We start from the raw sequence: 24,468 nt of genomic DNA on the forward strand, positions 1-24,468 counted from the left end.
CCCTTGGATATTGGTACACCTTCTTCAGGACAGTTCAAGATGGCTAGGGGTTTAAAATATGGTATCCTTCCTGTGTGTAGAAAAGGATTAATCAGTACATTGGTATTGTCTCATTTGAGTACATCTATAACATCTAGGATTCTATTCCTACCTTATCTACACCATTCTGACAGACACTTTAAGTCTATAAAAATCTACCATTTCCTTCCATTTATTTTCAACCCTTCCCGTAAAGCAAGAATTGCCTTTAAGGTTGGTTTCTAGCTTTTGTGTTACAACCTCCGTTATAACCTAGTTTGTGACCAGTTATTCATAGATGAACTAAATCCCACCATTCACACCATAGTTACTGACCTTGTCTAGTAAGGCTCATATGACTAATATGAGAGTCGTATCCACGAAGTGTTGGATATTATGCTTGATCTTCTCTTTGTGGAGTAAAATCTGATGGAGAATACACATTGGATAGTGTTATCCCTACGGGGATTCTATGTGTTCCTTTGAATAAATCCCTCATAACATGGAAACATTTCTGGCTAAAGGGATACAGTCTTCCTATTACCTTCAGGAGTTAGGCTTTGCCTTGCTTCTCGATGAGACGTTATCTAGAATTTTGGCACTGGTTAAGGCCTTCTGGATCATAGGACTAGCAGGTGTTCCTTGTACTACTTAGTCCACTGGAGCCCCTATATATGATGATAACGACATTTACTTTAGAGTAAATATGCCCTATAGTTATTTCTGCCCCATTAACACCCCATAGGTGTATACATACCTTCAAAAGTCAGGGATTGCCTCCTTCCCGTGGTTTACTTTCCTTTATTTCACTCCCATTCCACTCTGGATAATGGTAACGGGATATGTTGTAGCGTTAGTTTAATCTGCATGGGGAGCAAATTGCAATTTGTAACCCAAATTTTTAAATGTTACCCTTGGTTAGTTTTTAGGTTTTAGTTCTAATTTATTATATTTATTTTTTTAAGTAATTTCGACTATGTGTGGAATATACCATCCATTCATACCTGTTGCCCCCTTATTAGACAGCCGGTATTCTGGGTAAGTTTCACTATTTAATTCTATCTACTAGCAACATTCTATTGCTCCCTCATTTTTCTGGCATTTGCTCGTGTTGCACTCCATGTATTTTAAGTGGGTTAAGCTATGTGGAGTGCCTGGTATTTTCAAAGGGTTAAGTCTTGAGAAATACCCCTTGCTATCAGCGGTGGCGCATCTACCGTTATTTTATTAAAGCTCTTCAGCATATTTGTACTAACGTTCGTTCAGGGGTTTCAATTAATAATAACCCTCGTATCTCCTGTTAACAGACCGTCCTCCTATTCTACAAACGAATGCCCCTTTACGACTAAGCAGACGCTTTATTACGCGCCTCGTGAAAAAAATATATACAGGGCAAAGGGACCTGTCTTGAACGCTATACGAACGGAAACGGAAAAACAAACAAACAGCGTCAGTTCTTTCCGCTTACCTTTGGTCTTGTGCTAGGACACGCAGCCACGGGTACGTCCAGTTCTCTATTGCCTCTCTGCTAAAGTGAGGCTATGGCGTAGCTGTATATATGTGGAGAAAACGCCATTACGAATAATTGTTTACAGCTGCTTTTTTTCTCATGATTCGACGCGCATGCGTAGAAACATGTAGTTTCCTGGCGGACCTGGGCGCCATTATTAAGATGTGTAAATAGACGATTATATTCACCTCAGAATGCAGGAATTGTCGCGCATGCGTGTATGTATGTATTTATCTCTCGTAAACCGGCGCCATTGTTAAAGGGTGTAAATACTATCCGACAAAACTGGATATATTATACGCAAGGCAGCAAAGGAGTGCCCTTTCTTTATAAATACAGTCATCCCCACAGATTCAACCTTTTTGTTCAGTGTTAGTTTTCTAGGGACGCTTGGAGGGCATGTTGATGTTACTGGAACCTGGATATATTATTCGAAAGGCAGCGAAGGAGTGCCCTTTCTTTAAAAATACACTCATCCCCACAGATTCAACCTTCTGTTCAGTGTTAGTTTTCTAGGGACGCTTGGAGGGCAAACTGTATAACTGCCTGAACTATTGCTCCTTGTTGGTGACACAAGGGCAAAAGCTTGTGACACTGAGGCCACAGGCTATGTGAGTTCTACCCACTGATCTACTCACCTACTAAAACTACATTGAGCACAGTTAAACTTCCCCATTTGCACTGATTTACACTGCATTAACTAATGTGTCAGGCCCATCCCCTAACTGTCCAGCCCTCTGTGATTGCATGCCCCATTCTTTCCACACTGCCCCATGGGACACATGATCCATGTGAAGAAGGGCTCCACACAACTGCCTGCACTTGTAGGTATGTGAGGAGGTAGGTTGCTCATATGACCCCCCCGCTACGCTCATATGAAAGATGCCCTCTTTATTTGCTCACAAGGTTTCTCCTAGTCCTGTCTCTTTAATAAATTCACCTTGAAGCCCTCAGGCGGCAGGTCTTGAAACTTGGCCTAGGAAATTGGACCCCTACCTTAGATACCAGACTGTTACAGGAAGTTTGCAGCAACCACGAGATGGACGGTGGAGAGAGACTGACCCAGAGGGAACTTCGAGCAGGATTCAACTTCTAGAGGAGGGTACACTAAATGTTCTAGGAGCTGTGTTGACAGTCAGCCCCCAATCATCCAACACCCCGAAAGAGTCATGCTGGTACACCACTAATCTTAACCATGTACCTGGATGTTCTTAGCTTAGACAGGTGTATGACCAACTTTGGGGTTGGGGTCAGTGGGAGGGTGCTACACAGGGACTTACGAGCACCACTATTTGACTGAACCCAGTGGTGTATCTCTACCCTAAAGGCAGGTTTCTGCTCTCTTTTACCGGCAGGCATTCCTTGAGCACAATTACCTAAAGTCCTTTGAAACCCTCATTGTAGGCACCAGGAGAACTGGTGGAGAATACAAGTATATTCTTAAGGATATATTTACTTACCTGCACTTTCTTTATTTCAAGGGCACAGTGGGAGGCTTCCTGTGGACCAGACCTGAAATAAGAAGAGAAAGAAAAGATGCCTGTTTACTTGACAGATGATGTACAGAGAAAGCATAATACAAATAAAAAGTCCTAACTAATTGCAATCAACTCTCTTGTGCTTGGCTTTAACTTTACACATGTCTAACAAGTGATGGAGAAGCCATCTTATACCAGATGGAAAACTTTATACATTCATTAAAGGAGGAGCAAAACCATTTGAACTGGCAGTATAGAAGCATATAAATCAAGAATAAATTGACCGTACCTTTTTTTCAAATGTTATCCGCTCACAAGGAGAAACATGAGACCAAGATGTTTGAGGAAGAGGGCCAGTGGTGCCAGGGGCCATGGTTCCACTACAAAAATATGTTTCTGGGGAAGACTCAGTATCTTTATTTTTCTGCTTTGAATGCTTAGCCCAGGCTAGTGCCTGAACAGTTGATCGCTGGCCTTTCTACTTGGCCCCCTTTCTACCAGGGAAAGTACAACCAGCCTTTCAGATTTCAAACAGGGATGGTGCCACAACAGATGGCCATGTAAAGAAAATTATAATGGTCCATCTGGGGTCCATGGCAAGACTAATCAACTTAAGTTCCTCAAAGAAAGGGGAGTACCTGGTGATACCCCAAATACAATCTTCTACAAACAAAAAAATGTTGCTGACAGATTTTTAAGGCCCCTTGAATCTACAAGAGACAAAATAATCAACATATTGTATTTAGAACAATACCTTGAGACTCTTCCGTTTCACATTCAAAAGTGGTTAGGGCAACTTGCTAGGTCAACTCTGGAACTGGCCATACAATTGACTACCACTGTCGCTTTGGGCTTAGTCCCATCCAACCCCATCAGACTTTGAGAAAACGAATAAACCTCTTCCATCGATAGGACAGAAGTTTGACAGAAAACCTTGCAAAGTTACTCCAGAACCAATAAAATTCTAAACAGCCTTCCCTTAGTCTACACTACATTCTGGTCCACAATGTTTGGAATGTAGGGAATGGGGTCACATTACGGAGTTCTGCTGGAAGAAAAAAGATAAGAGAGAAGAAGATCCTACGGTCATCATCTATGGACAACAGTATTTCCAGTTTGCCCAGGAGATGGACCTATATCTCACATGAGTCTAATGGTCAACTGTAATTTTGTTACCACTCTTCTAGATTCAGGGTATCGGGAAAATGTAGTCAATCAATCTATGAAATATCTCTCACAAATAATGCCAAGAAAGTATGTGGGGATGTGTTGTGTCTATGGTGATACCAAATCTTTTCCAGTGGCTCACCTAAACGTAGCTAATGCAGAAGGAACGATTACACCCACATTTTTTATCAGAAAAAAACAACCCTTACTTTCTTGACTTGTTACAGAAAAAGTAACAAACCTGGGTCCCTTCCCCCTTGAGAACTCTAGCATAAAATGTGAGATAGACAAATCTGCTGTCGCCCAGAATGTACTTGTTACAACTGAACCTTGAGTATTGGATAAACGGTTGAGGGTGTCTCCACTAATCGATCTAACTTTACAGATTGCATGGCAGAGTGCCAAATAGATGGAAGACACATCTAATCCTATATACCCCTGATTCTTTCTCCAAAAGTACTAACTCTCTCAAATAGGGAAGAAGGACAATATGCCCCAACTTCTGCTTTTGCTTGAATTCCAGGAGCAAGTCCTCTTTTTTGTACCCTCCCATCTTATGGCCGACCATTCAGAGCAGGAGAAAAACATACTACAACTTGACTTGAGCATGGAAGAAGGAATACAATGAAACAGCTAGAAAAGAATACAAACAGACCCTGGCATAATATACAAAGCTGTTGGCAAAAACAAAGCAGGATTTTTTTGTAAATAAAATCAAACAAGCAAAAAATGTGACAAAGGAATTGTTCAGAACTGTCACTGCCTTGGCTCATCCAGTTCCCGCTCCCAGTGTGGCTAGTCAAGAGCTGTGTGATAGCAGAGCGGAATTTTTTTTAAATAAAGTTGACACTATTTTTGCCTCGTTGTCAGGTTCCATGACTAAGATCCACCCTAAAGCTGATACAGACTTGTTTCCAACACCTCAAGCCTTGGTCCAATTTGATAAATTCTTCCCAGTTTTAGTCCCGGAGATTTTTAAAATGATCATGTCTGCCGAATCGGGCTCATCCACTGACCCATGCCCATTGGCTACACTTAAACTAGTGGCAGAAGCATCACACTTATTTTAACACCCATCTTCAATGCGATGTTTGAAGAAGGCTATTTTCCTAATATTTGGAAAAGAACATCTATAATATCCCTATTGAAGAAATCCAATCTTGATCCCAAGGACTCCAATAACTTGAGACTGATCTCTAGACTTCCTCTACCGGCTAAAATAATTGAAAAAATCATGAACTTACAGCATAGTGCATTTCTGGAAGCCTCCCAGAGATTAGACCCTACTCAATATGGATTTCGGGGTGGACACAGTACGGAATCCGCTCTCCTCAAATCCACAGATGAGATTAGAACCATTTTGGATCAGGGGGGAAAAATAGCCCTGATCATGCTGGACCTCTCAGCAGCCTTTGATACTGTCCATCACAGTTTATTGATGGACAGGCTGCGAGAGATCGGGCAGCTTGGAAGCTGCTTAAATCTTTTCTTTCCGACAGGGTTCAGTCGGTTGCCCTTGGGAAGTTCACATCAAAACCCTTCATGTTACCATGCCGAGTCCCTCAGGGATCTTCCATTAGTCCGACTCTTTTTAATGTGTATGTCTCTCAACTCGCACCACTGATCGAGTCCATTGGTTTCGATTTAACCTCATACGCATATGACACGCAAATTGTTGTTTCACTGCTACCTGACATGTTACATGATACGACCACCCGCTTCCAGGACTGCTTAACAGCTGTAGGATGCTGGATGAATCAAAATTGCCTTAAGCTCAATTCTAGTAAGACGGAGGTTGTTCTGGTTTGCAATAATGCTAATTTTTGGTCACCTGGTTGGAGGCCGGATAAAATGGGCCCTCTCCCTCAACCCGTTGGGAAAGTAAAGAATGTGGGAGTTTATATTGATAGTAAGGACCAGGTCAATGCAGTGGTCTCAACAACATCCTTTACTTTAAGATCCTGCAAAACAAATTCTGCCTCTTCCTACGGATAGTCAAAAAACTGTCATCACTGTCTTAGTCATGTCCACACTGGACTATTGTAACAGTCTATACTTAAACATCCAGGAAGGACTTATGTAAAGGCTTCAACTTTTTCAGAATGCGGCAGCCAGACTGCCTACTAAAATACCTAAACATGCTTCTATATCAGCAGAGATAAAAAAGCTTCACTGGTTGCCCGTTAAGAAGCGTGTTAGCTTTAAGGCTTTGTGTGTGGTCCATAAATCCCTCTATGGACTTGGACCCCTTCATCTTTGACAGAACCTCCAGTGGTATGTGCCTAGGAGAACCCTTGGCTCATCTGAAGAAAAACAGATACTGGTGCCCTTGATTAGAAAATCTAACTGGGGATGTAGACGTTTCATGGTCGGAGCAGCTAAGGCATGAAAAGACCTGCCATTTCAGCTTAGAGTCATACTAAATCATCTGGAGTTTAGGAAAGCTCTCAAGACGTGGCTGTTCCAGTCTAGTTAATCTGCCTTCTCTGTCTTGTTTAGGCCTCTGTAGGACATCCGATCTTTCAGCGCCAGGACACCCATTGGGTAACAGAGCGCTTTACAAATGGCATTAACATTAATAATAACATTAACAACATTTCTTTTGGCCCAGCATACACATTTAGACAAATCAATATTGTTAGGAGTGTGCCATCTGACAAAATGCGAAAACAATTAAATTGGATAGGAATGTACCTCATTGGTCCTCTACCTCATCCCACAAAAGTATTTCAGTACGTGTTGGTCATAGTTGACCATGTTACGAGGTATGCAGAGGCCATACCTTTGCTTGTGGGTTTCCTAGAGAAATCCTTACAGATCAAGGTACGGCCTTTGTCGCAATGTTGAGGAGACAAATCTTCAAGCAACTAGAGGTAAATCATTTGAAGACTTATCATCCCCAGACAGACAGTTTCATTGAAAGATATAAGGGAAGCCTCAAACTGAACTAAAATACTGTTGTGTGGGGATGGTAAAAACCGGGAACAGCTGCTACCACTGGTGCTGTTTGTATTGCAAACCAAGGAGAAGATAGTCTAGGGATTTTGTCATTTGAATTGCTGTTTGGCAGAAAACTCACCCCCTTTTCGAAATCTCAAAATAAGCATGGGAGATGGATGCCGAAGAGGAGGCAGATTAACTTCTTGGGTATACCAATCAACTCAAAAACTCATATTGGTAAACTAAGGCCCTAATACATGAAAACGTGGAAAAAAGCCAACAAAAACAAACATTGTTCCATCACAAAGGGAAAAGTGAAGAGAGTACAAAGTGGATGAATGAGTCTTGGTTATTCCGCCTACCTCCACTGCTAAGATGAAAGTCAGCTGGCATGGACCATATGAAATAACCTAAAAGATAGGAAATGTGACTTACCATTTACAGCTTTCAACAAGGAGGGATTATATATGCCATGTTAACATCTTAAAGAAATGGCTAGGGCTACCCCCTAAAGCAGTGCAAACTGTGATACCGCTGAATCCTTTGGGCCTTACCATAGTAAACACAAACATCAACAGTACTCTCTCTGTAGAGGAAAGGACAAGCCTTTTGCAAGTACTACAGTTAATTTCAGAATTGTTTTTAGATGAACTGGTAGGACCAACCTAGCATCACACTCCATTCCTACTCGAGAGGGTGTTGTGGTGATTCAGCGAACATACAGGGTTCCAGCAACCCAAAAAGCAGCTCTTCAGGCAAAAATAGATGACATTTTGCAAATGGGAGTTAAAGTTCCTTCGATAGGAGATTGGTGTACTCCAATCATACTCGTGCAAAAAGTAGATGGGAGCCTGAGGTTTTATATTGATTTTTTGAGCTGTCAAACAAATTTCTAAAATGAATGGATACTCCTTTCCAAGACTGGATGAACTGGTCTAGAAACTATTAGATAGCCAATGTATCACCACCATCAATTTAACCAAAGGGTATTGGCGAGTTTCCCTTCACCCTTGTGACCAAGACAGAACAGCGTTTGCCACCCATAATGGCCTAAACCATTTCATGGACCTACCATCGGCCTACACAGTGCTCCTGCCACCTTTCAAAGGCTTCTGAACACCCTACACTAAAACCACCAAAGGTATTTATCAGCCTATTTGAATGACATTGTTATGCATAGTAATACCTGGTCAGAACTTCTAAGACATCCTCAGTTGGATCAGACTTTACAGAATGCTTGGCACCACTACTTGACTGAACGCAGCTGGCTGTCTCTTCTTTAAATCTGGGTTGCTGCTCGATGGAGCATTCTCTTTTTCACTGGCATGCATTTCTTAAGCACAAATCCCGAAATTCCTTGAAACACCCATTATATGTACTATGAGAACTGGGGAGGATATAAGTATATTTTTAAGGATATATTTACCAGCAAGAGGACCTCCAAATAGAATTGGATATACTACCCTGGGGCAGAAAGCATCAGTCTAGGAGCTAAAAGTACTTGGAATTGAGGGATTACATAACACATTTTATTCAGCGAATGATGATACCCTTCTCCCTATACTAACCAAATGATTTAATGAGCCCATGGCCTCTGGTTATCTTACTCCAACAATACAAGAGTTTTCCATTTTTAGACGGATGAAGTATATGAAACAGTGTCCTCCTATAGGCCCCATTCCATCCTAGGTATCGACTCTAAAATACTGCGAAAAGTCTTGGAGAATAGATTACATTGTCATGTAGGTGACCTCGTCCATGAAGATCGATTAGGTTGTATCTCCACTCTGAACACAGTGACTGATATCCCAAAATTGGTACATGTAATAAATGGATTATTTTATAAGCTTCTCAAAGCGCTAGTACTCACCGTGGGTATTAAGAAAGCTGTTGATTCCTCAAAGTGAGATTACCTACATATTACTATATCAAGTATGGGTAGGCCGGCCGGTTCCTCAAGTGGATACAGCCATTTGCTATATACAAACCTAGTGGCTTATATAAAGATTGATACTCCAATCGAGAGGGACACTTGTCAGGATTGACCTCCTCAGCATTTCTTTTTGCCTTGGCAATGGATGCCCTTGCCTTCACGCTCCCCATCAGACCCCGTTTTTGTGGGTTGGAATAGAAGGTCAGCCTTTTATGTCTCCTTATATGTAGATTATTTTCTCCTGCATATGCGGGGTGAGCACTCCGACATGGAGGAGACTATCCGTATGCTGGATAATTTCCATCACCATTCAATATACGTTTTTCAGCAAATTCAATGCTATCGCCTTTACAGATTACACTCAACCCCAAAGTGCATCAATAGGATTTTCCTGGGATCGCAGGCGCCTGGCCCAAGATGCCATCTAGGTGGGGCATATTTCTACCATATGGTTTGGGACTGCCTGACCCTCACAGATTATTGAGACAAGGTGCTATGCCTTATCAATGCTGCCACCGTCTGGAACTTAAATAGGACTCCAGCTTTCTCTTTACAAGGGATGTTTACTGAATCGCAATTTAAGATCATCGCCATCAAATTTGCTGACCTAGTTTTAGTTATGACCCGTCAACAGTTGTCCATATTTTGAAAGTCCCCAACAGTTCCCTCCATAAAGGAGTGGAGATGGGAGTTGTCCAATTTGTCTGAGTGTAAGCGCGCTCTGATGAACCTGGAAATACAGAAGGGTCGGTGCATCTGTGATCACATCCAGGCAGGGGGCAGAATACTGCAGGAATGCCTGCTTGTAGCTAATGATTGCTGGGGGATGAGACAATTGCACCTGTCAAAAGGGGTTTGATCTGCACATCTACCACACTCTGACCTCTTTTGACTACAAAGGATACATACTATATGTGGCGTTGATCCAAAAACCCTTTACCATCTCCATTACACAGAGGTCCATTACACGGTATCAGCAGCTGTTTGGTGACTAGTGTACTGCATTTGGCTCTTTGATGATTTGTACTTTTTCCCTCCTCTTCCAACATGTCCTTCTGTCTTACTCTGATAGTCACCTCTGCACCTTCATTGAGCAGGCTAGAAAGGAAAATAATGCTCCTGTTTGTGGGCTGACCTTTCTGACATGTAACTCACAACATTGTAAAGACTAAAGTTGATTTTGATACTGCTGGAGAATGTAAGGTGTGTGATACTGTGTAATCTTACCCTAACCCTAAAATGTTAACATGTACAATGAATAAGAGGGCCTGTTGCCAGGCAAGTGGGTGCTATCCACAACGTAATAGCAGAATGTGACTGAATATCAAATCAATACACATTTTCTGGGTCATTCCAAATATGACCCAAACAAGGAGGGTTGAAAATGGAATTTATAATATATAAAATGTAATATATAAATTGTTCTGAGCACTCAAAAGGGAATTAAGTTTAAATGTCCTACAAGGAGTCATGATGTTTCTGTCTTTTTTATTTGATCCACAGATAATGCTATGATTTATTTTGTCTTATGCAGCAGTTAGTGTACATACATTTTACACTCTACACAGCAAACACATGTTTCGTTATTGTGGTACATTCACCTTTGACTTCCTCAGGTCATAAAAACATCAAGATCAGTCTTTGCCAGGTAAAATATTAGTGGTCTTTAATTTCTGGTTGTGAAGACACAATGTCTGCGATCTTCATTAATGATCAGAGATTACTTCTTCCTCAAGTATTCTGGGTGATAACCTCATCTGGACTTCCGAAGTGTCTGAAACTTGCCTGCAGGTACAGTTTTCCATTGGTGCCAGTGTTGCATGTATTGCCTTGCTGTGGGTCTGAGAGAGTTTTCTCATATTGTACATTCCACTTTGGACTCCCTTGGGTCACTAACACTGTACTGTTGAACTCAGGGAATACAATTTAACTCCTTGGATGCTCATGATATTCCTCCCCTGTGCTGGAAGTCAAAGAAGATGGGTGTGGTCATGACACACTCAGCTCGTCATGAGCACACGAGCACTGTGCCTCATGACGCGCTGAATTCGTCATGAGCACAGAAGGGGTTAACCCCTTTCACTTTGAAGATTGTTTACTTTTAATATCAATAGATCCCAGGAATCTACTGAGGTTATGTAGGTTTTTATTATTATTTGATCTTTATTGTCAAGACATTGCCTCTCTGTATGCTAGAGAGGTGAAGAAGTAGAAGGCAGCTTCATCCAATAAAGGTCTAATTTGAATCTCTGCAGCTTGCAAGAATGCCATGCTCCTTGCAACCAACTGCGTGAAAAGAAATGGAGCCAATAATCCCAGGAACGGTTTGATTGTGTAACAATGAGTTTTAAATTCTTAGTCCAAATTGAACAACAATTGGTAATGCCAATTATTTTGACTTTGTGTGCCAATTCAGGAAAACTCAGACACACCTAAATCATGTCGGATCCATTATGACATTATTTTCTTTGGGGATTCTTGCTAAGAATGTGGTTGTCTCAAAGTCAAAGTCAAAAAATGCTTTATTTGGATCATACAAAATGTCCACAAAAGCATGCTATATAAAAATTCTGAAATCCGTTTACAATTGAAAAAGAAACACATATGAATAAAAAACATCAGGAGACACCAATTCATCACATAAATTATATGAGCACAGACTCCGAACGACAGGTGTGCTTACAGTACTTCATAATTAAGTCTTTCTAAGTGAGCAAGTGCATTCCTTTGTTTCATTTCCGTCATTATATAACAAATAACTGAGTTACATACTGAGATTTTTTCCAAGTTGTGTACATAATTAAAAGCAGTTTTATAGGAGTACAGGCTGTTGCTTTTAAAAATAGGACGGAGATACATTTTTCTAATTTCAGTATAAAACTTACAAAACAATAAAAAGTGAAGGCTACTTTGTTTAGACCTGCCGTCACACGGACAATTTGGCACGATTGAGCACCACTTACCCCTATTAGGAAATGCAAATAAGAAATGTAAAGTACACAATCTTACTCTGGTTAGGTAGAATCTATGTTGTACGTTGGTTACAAAAACGAGGAAAGTTGTAAACCCGTAACCAAGGGTCCCTCAAGATAAGTTACAACAGTTTTCTTGGAATTTGAGACCTTGTCTCTACAGACCGCGCTAACACTCAAGAAACTCCTTTTTAGTTTAGCCTTGCTAGGATGATGTACATCTCCTGGTTGAAAATCATTCACAGGTAAACTGCATTCTTCCAGAAGACTGGCAATATAGCTTAACCAGGGAACGTTTTTACAACCTTCCTGAGACAAACAGTCTAAAATATTATCCCTCGTGAAATGAGTTTCTTCCCTGTCTCACATTCCTACTTAGTTTTCCTAGTTAGTTTCCCTTTCCAAAACATAACACTTGCCTTAGCATTTCACTGTATAATGACATAATGCTGTACTTTTTTATGTTTAGGATTTCATATAGTGCATGAAAATCCTTAGAGTTACAGACCACTTACAAAAAAGTGGACAGACAAACTCACAAGATTCAGAGTGAATATGGGAACTGGTAACTGGTACCCAATACATTGGATGTCACTTTCTGAACTATCCTCAAGAGGGTAGACTGTTTATTTATCCTGTAAATGTAAGAATCAAAGTGTCAAAAAACAACATAGGTAATCAGGCAGAAAATCCGCTGGATTTATGAAAACATTCAGAAGTCAGTTACTCAAGGCTGTAGTGTTTTTGCTCGAATAGCTCTCACAGCTCCTTTTTAAAAGCTCCATAGGAGGAATTGTATCTGAGTGTATCAGGTACAGTTCAATATCTTGGATTTGCTCTCGGGGAAAGAATGATTAATTTTTCTTCTTTTCTTTACTGGAGGTTTCACGAGTTCTGAAGCCAAGGGCTGCCTCCATTATTATTTTTAGGGGAGGGTAAAATAGTCCATCAGGAACATTGGCTGATTTTTGTTGAGTATCACAGAGTTCCTCCAATCTCTACCTGACAGAAATGTTACTCATGCGCGGCTCCAGGTTTGTAAGTTGGCAAGTGTGAGTGAGATTTGACCTCCCCTAGCATAATTTCCGGTCCCAAGGAGGACATTCACTGAGATTTTTGAAACCCAGGCTGTTGTGGATTGTCACTACCATTTGCGGTCAGAAGGTTGCCACTGATGTAGAAAATCTACTTGAGTGGCAGCAAAATCAAAAATAGTATCTGCACCCCCTGGTGCACCATGTCTTGTCATTCGTACTGATTTTGCACCACAGCTCGAGCAGTGCAACATGCATATTTCAGCCAATTGACAGAACAGAGTGAAATCTTGCAGCGATTTTATGTAAGACTGTTAAATTCCATTCAGTCAGATTCTGCAACATCTGCCCACCTCACATTTTATGTGCCAGGTGATAGAATATTGGATTGTATGTATACAAACTAAAACAATTTTCCTGACTCCATGATTACAATTTCAGGGGGAAAAGAGGTAGAATGACATATTCAAACATTCCGTTCATGGCGGAAAAATTACAGCTGCATGTAGAGGAGCCTTTCAGTGCCTCGGTGGATTATGGTAGTGCCTGTCAGTAGAATGTTCCCATAGTTGACTCAAGAGAGAACTACAGACTGTATAACTGGCTAAAATCTTTGGGCCCGATTCACAAAAGTAATCTGAGACAAAAACCTAACTTTACGACTTTTGGTATTCACAGAAGGCATTTAGTGTATTAAAGTTTAAAGTAGGATTCCTAACTTTACTACTACTAAACTGAGAAAAACCTAACTTTAACATGTTTGGTATTCACAAAAGTAATTTAGTAGTATTAAAGGTAGGATTCCTAAATTTACTACTACTAAACTGACACAAAATCCTAACTTTATGGCATTCGGTATTCACAAAAGGCATTTAGTAGTAGTAAAGTTAGGAATTCTAACTTTAGTACTTCTAAATGCCTTTTATGAATACCAAAAGTTGTAATGTTAGGATTTTGTCTAAGATTACTTTTGTGAACGGGCCCTTTTGTATTAATATTTTTATCCTCCGTGAGGAGTCGGATGTGTTATTGTGCTCTTTTTACACAGACCTTTCTCTTGCTGTGAAATCAAAGTTTCACTGAAGAATGATCCCAGATTTACTGCAATTTCCCTTCATGTAGTTTGAGATTTTGAAGCCTGGCCTTGACAAGAATAGCGTATTCTGCATTGTATCAACAAAAGGATAGTGTTTGCAATAGCTGCAAAATCTCCAAGAGAAGCTCTGTGTTATCATTCGATAGATGATATGGATGTTGTAGAATTTCAAGAGAGGCCGTAATGAAAAGATGTGCACTGAAAAGCTAGGAGGGGATAAGATTAAGTATTGCCTCCTTTACCCAGAGCAGGGAGGACTGGTGTGGGAGATGATCACACAGTTTAATTTGTTGTACGCAATTGTGAAAATGAGACATGAATCATTGAAGAACTGTCCCTTTATATGTCCATAAATTATTTCAGGGTTTTTAAGAAAGAGCACTGTTTGACTACATTAAAAGCTACGTATGCGTTTAGTAGAAATATGATTGTTACTGAGTATTTGAGGGCATGATTTCAGTCTCCATTCAGACCTAAACATGCACTGGAAGTCATTGAGAACATTATGCTCTGCAACTAATTGATTTAGTTGTGTTTCCACATGACCTCTCCGTGCTTTGTCTTGAAGATGCAGGTACGAGATAGAACAGAAATTGTTCACTTCTTCTAGGTCTGCTCCTGATTTGTTTGTTTTTATAGAGGTGAGATCTAACCAATTTTTTTTATATTGTCTCATGCTTGCACTAAGGCAGCAAGGCAGTAGTCAGATTATTCTAAGGAGTGCAAGAGAGGTGGTATTCCCTGTTATACAATCCTTGTAGTGATATGGTATGCTTGAGGTTGTTTCTTTGAAAGATGACCAAGTGCCTACTGATTTCAAAACTTTGCTAACTTGAGCTGTTCTTTGACTGGGTGAGAGAAAGTTGATTGTTTTATCATTTTTATTTTTAAATAAAAGTGACTATTTTTGACAGCTTTCACTTCTGCTGTCTGACATAAGTAGCCTTGGGCTGTTTGTGTTTAGTTTGACATCCTCTTTCAATTTATCTGGACTGTTTTCTTTAAGAGTCATTTCCCCTCAAAATGGTTGTCACCTTGGTTTCAAATGTGTTTTCATTTTGTTCAGTCTTTGTCTATAATGCCTAGCTGTGTCTGTAAATATGAATCACAGTCTTTATTGATCATATCTTTTGAGATCCATTTGGATCTTTTGTCTCTTTTGATTTGGGTGTCAATTCTTCCTGACTTATGACATTGTTTAGTTGTAGTAGTTGTGGTCTTCTTGAGGTTGAAAGTGGCATGAGAAGCAAGTTTGGACTTATCAACACGTTTGTAGTCTTTACCCAATACTTAGGTTGATGTTGGTGTTCAGTAGTCACCATATTGAAAAAAAGGAGAGAGAACATATTGAAGTGGAGCTCTGATCAATCTACTAAGATCCGGCTCAGTTTTCAGGATTCCTTCCTTGGTGATTATCAATCCAAGTGCGGGATCTTATCATGAGTGAGCATGAAGCCTAGGTAAGGAAAATCTTCATTGAGTAGAGAGAGATAGAATTACGAAACAGCTTTTTCAACTCTACTGTTTATTGTTAGTTGGAGTTCCCTGGGAGGACAGATTTGTTTTTTTTATTCTGATTTCTATCACTTGTTCTGCAAAGACAGAGTTATCATTGGGAGGTTGGTAGCTGGCATACATTTGATGTACCTCATATCCAGTTTCATTTGTGCTGACAGAGATTTATAGGTAGAGACGTGTTTATATTTTAAACTCTGAAATGGGTTTCTGTGAATGAGTGCCACCTTGTGGAGTTGGGGTTGTCCAATATCACGAGGGAGGAGACATTTAACCAGGTTTCTGTTAGGGAGTGCAGGTCAAGGATATTGTTGTGGATGAAGTTTGTCGTGTCAAAATGATGTTTGAAATTGAGTGAAATATATCCTGAAGACACTTGAATGGAGAGGATTCTCTTTGAGGTCGGTGGATGCTATTGTTGCCTGAATGAGGTTAAGGGGCATGTACCATTTGTGCCAGGTCTTGGAGGACATCCATTTTTTAGTGTTAGGTAAGTAAGTAACTTACTTACTAACTTAGTGTTAGGTGTGACCAGTATCTAGAAATAACTACTGTGGGGACTATTTTGTGTTGCATCTTGATATGCAAGCAAATGTCCATCAATGTGCTTAGAGAATAGTTTGGAAGTAGTTCTCTTAAATTGGTTCACATTGTGTTTCTTTTGGGCGTGAGAAGGTTAAGTTGCATGAAAGGTTGATTAACAGTGAGGGAAATGACTGCCCTAATAGTCTGTGATGTGTAAGAGGTACTAGTTGTAAATGTATCAGTCCATGACTTGCTCAAAATGCCTAGGTTTTGGAATTTCTATGAAGCCTACTCATAAACGTACACAATGCTCTTTAATATAAAGCAAAGACATCTAAATGATGGGTTCATAGATTGTAAATGGTTCAAAGAGTGGTACAAAGTCCAAAGCACTGGTTATGGAGGCAGCAATCTTGAACATTTATATACATTGTTATACAATGCCCATCAAGGCAGTATATTTCAGAATCACCTGTGAGTCAGCAATTAAAAGCATGATTAATCAAGTTGTACCTCTTTTCTTTCAGTGAAAAATGGATTGAGAAGCAAGATATGTTTAAAAAAAAAATCAAACAAGTTCTCACACATGATGTCACCAGCTGTAACCCGCTGTCTCCAGTCATCCACCCCCAGGCTGACTGCCTCGTCTTGGCACACTGTTTGGAGCACTTTGTCACAGATGAGAAGTCCTACTGCAAAGCTCTGAAAAATGTCTCTTCACTGGTAAAGACCGGTGGAATTCTAATAATGACTGCAGCTATCCAAACAACATTTTACATGTGTGGTGACTTTAAGTTTCCTCTTTTCTGCCTGGAGGCAGATTTTCTGAAGGATGCTGTCAAGGGGGCTGGTTATGTCATTGAGGAATTTCACATTTATGGTCGGGATTCAGAAAAGTTGTATGATGTAACAGATTATAAATATCTTGCCTTTTTAAAAGCGCGCAAAGAAAGAGAAATGTAATCTTCCTGTAGAAGAAATGGCCACAAGGCACACTGATGGAAAAGCAAGCTTAGGCAAACATGACATTTATTTTGCATTTGTCTCATTAAATCTTTAGTAGTTTCATTAAAATCACACTGAAGCATTATTAAAAGCGAAGCATGCTAGATCAAGCTGAATATAATGTGTTGAGTAATAAAAGTGATTACAACTGTTTGTGAGTAGTTGATTCATAAATCCAATCAATAAACAATGACGCCAAACAAACTAGTCGACATGACTTTCTTTATGAGAACTACTGACTTCACATGTTTCGGTTTTAATTATAAACCAAAGAATCGGATACTATTGTAAAGGCTTTATTTTTTAAATATTATATTTTTCGTTGTTCACTCAATCAACACAAAACTATCCCGAAACAGTGTATTCTTGTTGACTCCTCCGTGGAACATCTGGCACTTATCTGTCAAGCACAGGCCAAGAAAAGAGGAGGGGACAAAATATCAGTTTCAGACGGAGAATAGAGCGGAATGGATTTACACCAAATGTAGTTAGACCATTACTCAGAAACGGTGCTTTTCATTATTTGACGTAAATGTATTCAGCATGTTTTGAGAAGGTTGTCTTCAAATAGCTGCTTGGGTTGGGTATTAGGGATTACCCTCCAGAAAAAGTTAGTGGCTCAGTCAGCAGACCCCATACATCTCAGCACCAGCACAGCTCTTCTGTCTCGAAAGGTGTCTCTCCGAATGTAAGAATAACGTGCATGCCATCAATATTAAAAGCACTCCACTTTTAGTAGTGCAGCTGTGGGTCATTTTAAGTCTAGGTGCGAGGGACTGACCAGAACAGAATAACAAAGTGCATTGTTTATCAACCATATACATTGATTGCAGACTAAACCTCAGAGAACAGCAGAGAACGCGTATAGTAGACAGTTCTCATGTGAAAGGCACAAACACAGTTTTACAAAATAAAGGCGTGTAGTAACATGTGCAAAAGCAGCCTCAAGGCAGTGAAGCTCATTTTAGCTTAGCAATGTCCACAATGAATCCGCCATCCATACCACAAAACAAAAGACTCATCAGTAAAACAGCTCTTTTCTCAAGTGGAATACATATACAAGAAGGAAATAGATAAAAGTTGGGAATTGATTGCATTAAAAAAATATGTGGAAGTGAACCATATCCCAAGCAGCCTAATCATTTTCATTATGCCTTCACATCCTGAATCAAAGACGGAACTTCTGGAATATTGGGGAGCTAACAACATGGAATGTCCCTAAACATTTTCTACATTTTTGTTATTGAAAACCATGGAAAATACATAGAATTACATCCAAATATACATCTTTTAAAATCCAATCATAGCATTCGAAGGGGTAATAAATAGCATCAATTAATCAATACACAACAAATCTAATGAATAAACAGGGGGATCCAAAAACACATTATCAAACCATAAGATTGAAAGAAAAGGAAATCTGATCAAATGACATGAATTATACTATCAATATTAAGATTCGAGGTTCTAGGTTCTAGGATTCATAAGAAGAAGGACAGATTCAAGGGATATAGTGGGTTATATACTAATTTTAGAGATCAAAACAAAATGTGTGCCCAAATCTTCTCAAATTTCTTAAGACCTTCAATTCGTGAAGCATAAGTTTGTTTGCTTCTTTTAACCTGACCCATTTTATGAACCCATTCTGTTTTAGATGGAATTAAATCTGTTCGCCATCTTTGCAGTAGAAATGATCTGGTGACAGTCATGCCAATATATAAATGTTTTGTCATTTTCTCGGGTAACTGCAGATCTGGGCAATAACCCCACACTATCAGTCGATCGTTAAACCCGATTGATATCAAGCATTTTGTTGCCAGATACTCAAAAGTATTGAATCAGGGGGCACTGTAATATTATGTGAGTCCAGTTGGCTGCAGGATGAATATGGTACCAGAATCACTGCCCTGATTGATTGGGATAAGCCTTGGCTACAAAGCATAATGTTGTTGGCGTATAGTTTAACTTTCCCCATGGTTGGAAGTGGAGGGAAAATATCCCCATTATTCCTGATTGCTATTGTAATGGACTCAATGAAAAAGGCCAATAGCACCGGGGATAACAGGCATCCTTGTCTGGTTCAACTTTTGACTTTGACTTGGCCAACCTTAGTGGCACAGATGAAAATATTGGCTTCTGCATTCATATATAATTTATCAACCATCCCTGTAATTTTAGAGGGTATGACAAATGTAATTAAAATACAAAATAAAGTCTCCCAAATAACCAAAGCAAATGCCTTCTCAGCGTCTAAAAAAAATTACTAATGCTGGAATCTTCCAGGTCTCTAAGTAGTCTAGTACCTCCACTAAAAAATGCATATCGGTTCAGAGCTGCCTCTCGGCTATAAAATCGTTCTGATCAGGATGGATTAAATGTGAGCCGCTCTCATTATTACGATTGGCTAAGAGTTTAGTAATTAATTTGTAGTCAGAATTTAAAAGCGTTATTGGGCAATAGAGTTACGGTCCTCACTATTTTTACCTTTTTTTAAAAAGCTGACTGCATTCCCTTTTCTAAAAGAAGGAGGTATAGAACCTCCTCTCAGAATTGAATATGCCAATAAAAGAAAATAATCCATAATTACACTAGAGAATGTTTTTAAAAACTCAGGAGGGGGGACATCGGGCCCACAGGCTTTACCATTCAGGAGGTTTTTGAAAACCCCACCTAGCTCTTTTTTGCAAATGGTCTTGCCATGTTCCTTTTTTCTAAGTCTGTTAAGACAGGTAACTCATTTACCTGGAGAAAGTCTCCCAAAGCTGACATATCTAGTGATTGATGTTGACCATATATCCTCTCATAATGTTGTACCATGATGTTACCTACTGCTCCTAAATCCTCCGAACAGGCACCTGAAGTGGGACATCTAAGTGCGATCATTTGATTGCTTACAGCCTGTTTCCTTACCTGCCATGCCAAAAATCTGCCTGTAAATTTGCTTTCCTCATAAATCGTTTGCCTATCCTTCTGAAATAGGGATTCACTTTTAGCATAATGTTTATCTGCTAGATTCTGTTCAGCCTGCTCCAGCTGTTGATGGTTCTCAACAGAGGGAGTAGAGAGGAATCTATCAAAACACCTGTGCACTTTTTGCTCAAGTGTTTGTTTTTCCGCCTTCCTACTCCTTGAGTTCACCGCGTCTTTAGCAATAGCAAGCCCACAAAAAAAGGCTTTAAACAAATCCCAGACCACATGTAGTGGAGCTTAGCCATGATTTTTCTAGAAGAACTCTCTGATTTCTAATTTAATAAAAGAAACCCGATTTTCCTCAAATAGGTATTGTCAATTTAGCTGCCATCTTTTGGCCGTTTCATACATTTGCCCAGTTCCAAATCGAAAATAACCAGTACATGATCGGAGAGCCCGCTCTGGAGAATTGTTTTTTACTTAAAAAACAAATTCCTTGAGATAAGGAAAAAATCAATATGCGAGAAAGTATTGAATGTACCTCAAAAACAAGTATAAACGATTTCAGTGGCAAATGCGTCTCACCATGGGTCAGCCGTATCAAGCATTAATCTACAGCTTTAAACCAATTTAAAATATTTTTCCTTTTAATGTATTTTTGCATTGGATGAGGAATCAATTTTAGATACATTAGCAAATTGAAATCCCCCCACAATCAGCTCACGTGAAACTTGGATTAATGATTGAAAGAATTCCTCATATGGTGTAGGATTATCCTTTACCGTGGCACATAGACCAGAGAGCGCCAAAGATCTGTGTCCTAGATTACAGTTGACCCAACACTATCTTCCCTTTTGATCACTCGCTGAGGCCTGAAATTTCTTACTGAGAAAAATTGCTGATCCCCTTTGCGCTGCAGAAGATGAAGAGAAACCCCTATACACTGCCCAAGCTTTGAACTTTGAAAAATCTACTATTTTCCCCGCTGGAATATGGGTTTCTTGTAACAGGATAGCAGAGGGATTCTCTGTCTTAATCCAGGCCTGAAAGGCCCTCATTTTCCTCTTATTATTAAGGTCATTTACATGAAAAGAGACCACCTTCAGACATTCCCTATTTCCCAGTTATCTTGTTTGCAATTTGCCATTTATGATAAAAAGTCATGCTTTTATATTCCCTGATAGACAAAACAAAAATGTTAGAACTCCTACTTTGACACACAATGTATACTTCAAGGTAAACAAGAAAACTTGCCCCCCTTCATCCTCCCTTCTTCATATCTAAATAGTGATGAACCAATGTTTTGGAATCTAAAATATGGATTTTATTTTTTTCCCACATGCTCCCTTTCCAGTCTGTGTTCCCTTCCTTGGTCCATTGTCGTCCAAGTAGATAGCCGCCCCTGCTCAGAGCCAGACAACCTATCCCCCCACCCTTCAACTGGCACAATGACTTAGTACCGAGTGCTGCTCATCAGCCCTTCTCCTCCTATCCTCCCCCCCTTCCCCCAAAAAAATAAAAAGCAACGTGTTAACAGTATTTTGACATCAAAATAGAAAAAAAATCAAGAAAAGGACAAAAATAGAAGACACAATAACAACCCACTCAGAACAAGTAGCTATTTACCTTTCCAAGAAATAGTCCCTTGCAGTCTCCTAACTGAGAACTAACGTAACACCATTAGGGTTTGTCCATAGATATCTGCTGCAATAATTCCTGTGCATCTGGGACAATGCAAAAGATGTAGAATCTACCCTTAACTAGCACCTTCAGTTCCTCTGTTGGGCTACCATAGCTTGCGGCCCTAGTGCCTTAAACAAATGTAACATTTTGACAAATGCTTTACTCCCTTTTGCTGCAGAGGCATAATGGTACGTCTGCAGAGGAAAACTGTCTTTGTCTAATGGCTTTTGATAAAATCTGTTCCTTGACCCTAAAGTCCCCAAAGTTAACCGAGATAGTCCTTGGAAATTGGGATAAGGAGGGAGGTGTGCTGGAACATGATGAGCTCTCATTATCATCAGATCTACGTTAAATTCCAGCAGGACATTTTTTTTATTAATAAGTCAATCCAGTGTAGCATCTGTTGACCCTCAATGCCCTCTGGGATACCCAAGATTCAAATATTTAAGCACCTAGAAAGGTTTTCCAACTCCTCCAGCTTAAATTCCAGTGTGGTTTTCTTGGCCTGAAAGCTGTCAACTTTGAGATTCATAGATGACACATGATCTTCCAATTGAGAAATGCTGGTTTCTGCTGCCGAGAGCCGTGCGGGATCGGAGCCATGGTTTCCTCAATCTGTATTGGGCATGGAATGCTGCAATCTCTGCAGATTGGGAGGTCTTTAACTCACAAATGTCTTCAAAAATAAAATTAAGAGGACTCTTGCGTCCCATTGCATGGAAAAAGAGCTGCTGTCTAGATAAGGATTAATCTGATTACATTACAACTATCCACCTCCTTAGAACACTCCGGATCAATTAGCACAGCTGTCTCTGGTAAAGTCTGAATAGATACTTCTGGAGCCACTGGAAAAGAATGACCCATGAACTCCTCTCCAGCTAGCGGGTTTATCACGCTGGAAGATGGAAGGGTGGCGACGGAAGGATGACTACCACCCTCGATGTTTACATTTTCCGGGCCTAAGTCCAAAGAGTTATCAGCTAGTTGTACCCTTCCATCTCCTGCTCGGCTTCAGCTGAGAGCCCATCCTGTCTGTTTTTTTTTAAAGATAGGGTATTTTCTAAACTCTGTAGATCCCTGCACAGTGCCACCAGATGTATAGTCAATGCAGTGGAGATTGAAGTATCCACCCTTAAGTAAGCCATCTCACTAGGGCTCATGGAAGTGTCTGAATCTGCTGGAGCTAATCATAAAGGTTGTGTTTAGAAGTCTCCGCACATGCTGTCTCAACAAATTCCGATAGAAGGGGAAGTTCTTTGCTGAAAGCGGCTGCATGGTTCGACCGCACATTGGCCTGGCAGACTACTTTTTTCGCTTTTTGGCCAAGATTCAGAGACTCAGACTGAACAATCCTTTTGGCTCCTTTGCTAGATTTTCACATGATGTACTGCTTACAAATCCCCTCTGCCAGTTACTGATCAGGAATTCTGCCCAATTTACTAAAGGGGCATTATGGGGCCTCCCTAGCGACCCTCAACCAAGGTGAGTAAGAATGAGATCTTCACTTACCCCCTCTTGGAGAGAAACCTGGAGCCCCAGAGACAATGATCCCCAATCCTCGTACCACTGCAGTCAGCGTCCGTTCAAGCCAACCAAGGTCCGATGTACCATGGCACTAAAGCAGGAAGAATCTTGTCTTTCATTATTACTAACGCCAGCTCCACCTCCAGATTTTTCTATTCCTACTATTCTGGCCTGTTCCTGCGGTGCAATTGGCTCCTCCTACTGGTTCCTAGTGCTTTCTAAGGCCAGGAGCGGAAATAAAAAAGCACAAAAAAAAGCTAAACAAAGGGTTGGCCTCCAGACGGGGAGAGATATAGATATTTTCCCTTCTTAATGAAGTAAGGAGCAGCCAGTTGCCGGTTGCCTGCCTGCCCGCTGGAATATCAAATAAACCATCTCCTGAAGCTCCACAGCTCCGGATCCTCGGCGTTGATGCAGCAGCGGTTTCGCAGCTCCTCGCAGCTCCTCGAAGCTGTTGCTGCCATCTGAGGTCAGAGAGGAAGTGAGGGGGAGTGGTCGCGGCCATCTCTCAGCCAATCGGCATCTCCCAGAAAGTGTTCCAATGTTCCCTAAACATGTTAAAAAGTCTTAATCAAACGTGCAACTATTGATCTGATGATTTGAATACATCTATTCAAGAAATAGAAGGAAAAATACAACAGACTCACAAAAAAGAAGGAGTGAAACACTGGAAAGAGATATAGGCACGCCTTGAAAAATATGAGGAAATGATTCAAGAAAGGAAACAGATACAATTTCTGAGAGATGAGAAAGACTACAAGGAAGGAAGAATACTGACCCGGGCCAGAAAGTTTGACGCCCCCAAACAAAATTATGCCAAGGGTACACCCATAATTTAAGGTAAAATTACTAGTGAATCAGATGTCAGTGAAAATAAAGGAGCAAATGCCTCAGGCTCAACCGAAGGAATCACTTTTTTAGGAATGATGAGGCTGATTCTCCTGGACCAGACTCTAACAAGGGGTCGGAAAGGAATCAAACCAAGAGGCAGAGGGCGTGGAAGAGGAGGTTCCAAATCTTTAAAGAAAACGAAAAACAAGAAGATCTAGGAGAAAGAAGACAAAAGCCTCTCTGCAACTTGGCAAAAGGGAACAAAAGTAACATCAACAGAGGAAGAATAAATCCTAATTGTCAACCTTTCTAAATACATATTAACAA

At 40.3% G+C, this 24,468-nt stretch overlaps 1 protein-coding gene across 1 annotated transcript in view; it reads left to right on the plus strand.

Annotated features, from left to right (window-relative positions):
* The window catches only part of LOC147718256 (nicotinamide N-methyltransferase-like), a 107,051-nt gene extending 89,654 nt beyond the window's left edge, over positions 1-17,397 (plus strand). Inside the window, exon 3 of the mRNA XM_086918247.1 lies at positions 16,716-17,397. Within this exon, the coding sequence (XP_086774373.1) occupies positions 16,716-17,151 (436 nt within the window). The 3' untranslated portion in view covers positions 17,152-17,397. The remainder of the gene's footprint in view (positions 1-16,715) is intronic.
* The last annotated feature ends 7,071 nt before the right edge of the window (positions 17,398-24,468 follow it).

Source organism: Lissotriton vulgaris, chromosome 4_1 (genome assembly GCF_964263255.1).
Source record: "Lissotriton vulgaris chromosome 4_1, aLisVul1.2, whole genome shotgun sequence".
NCBI lineage: Eukaryota > Metazoa > Chordata > Amphibia > Caudata > Salamandridae > Lissotriton > Lissotriton vulgaris.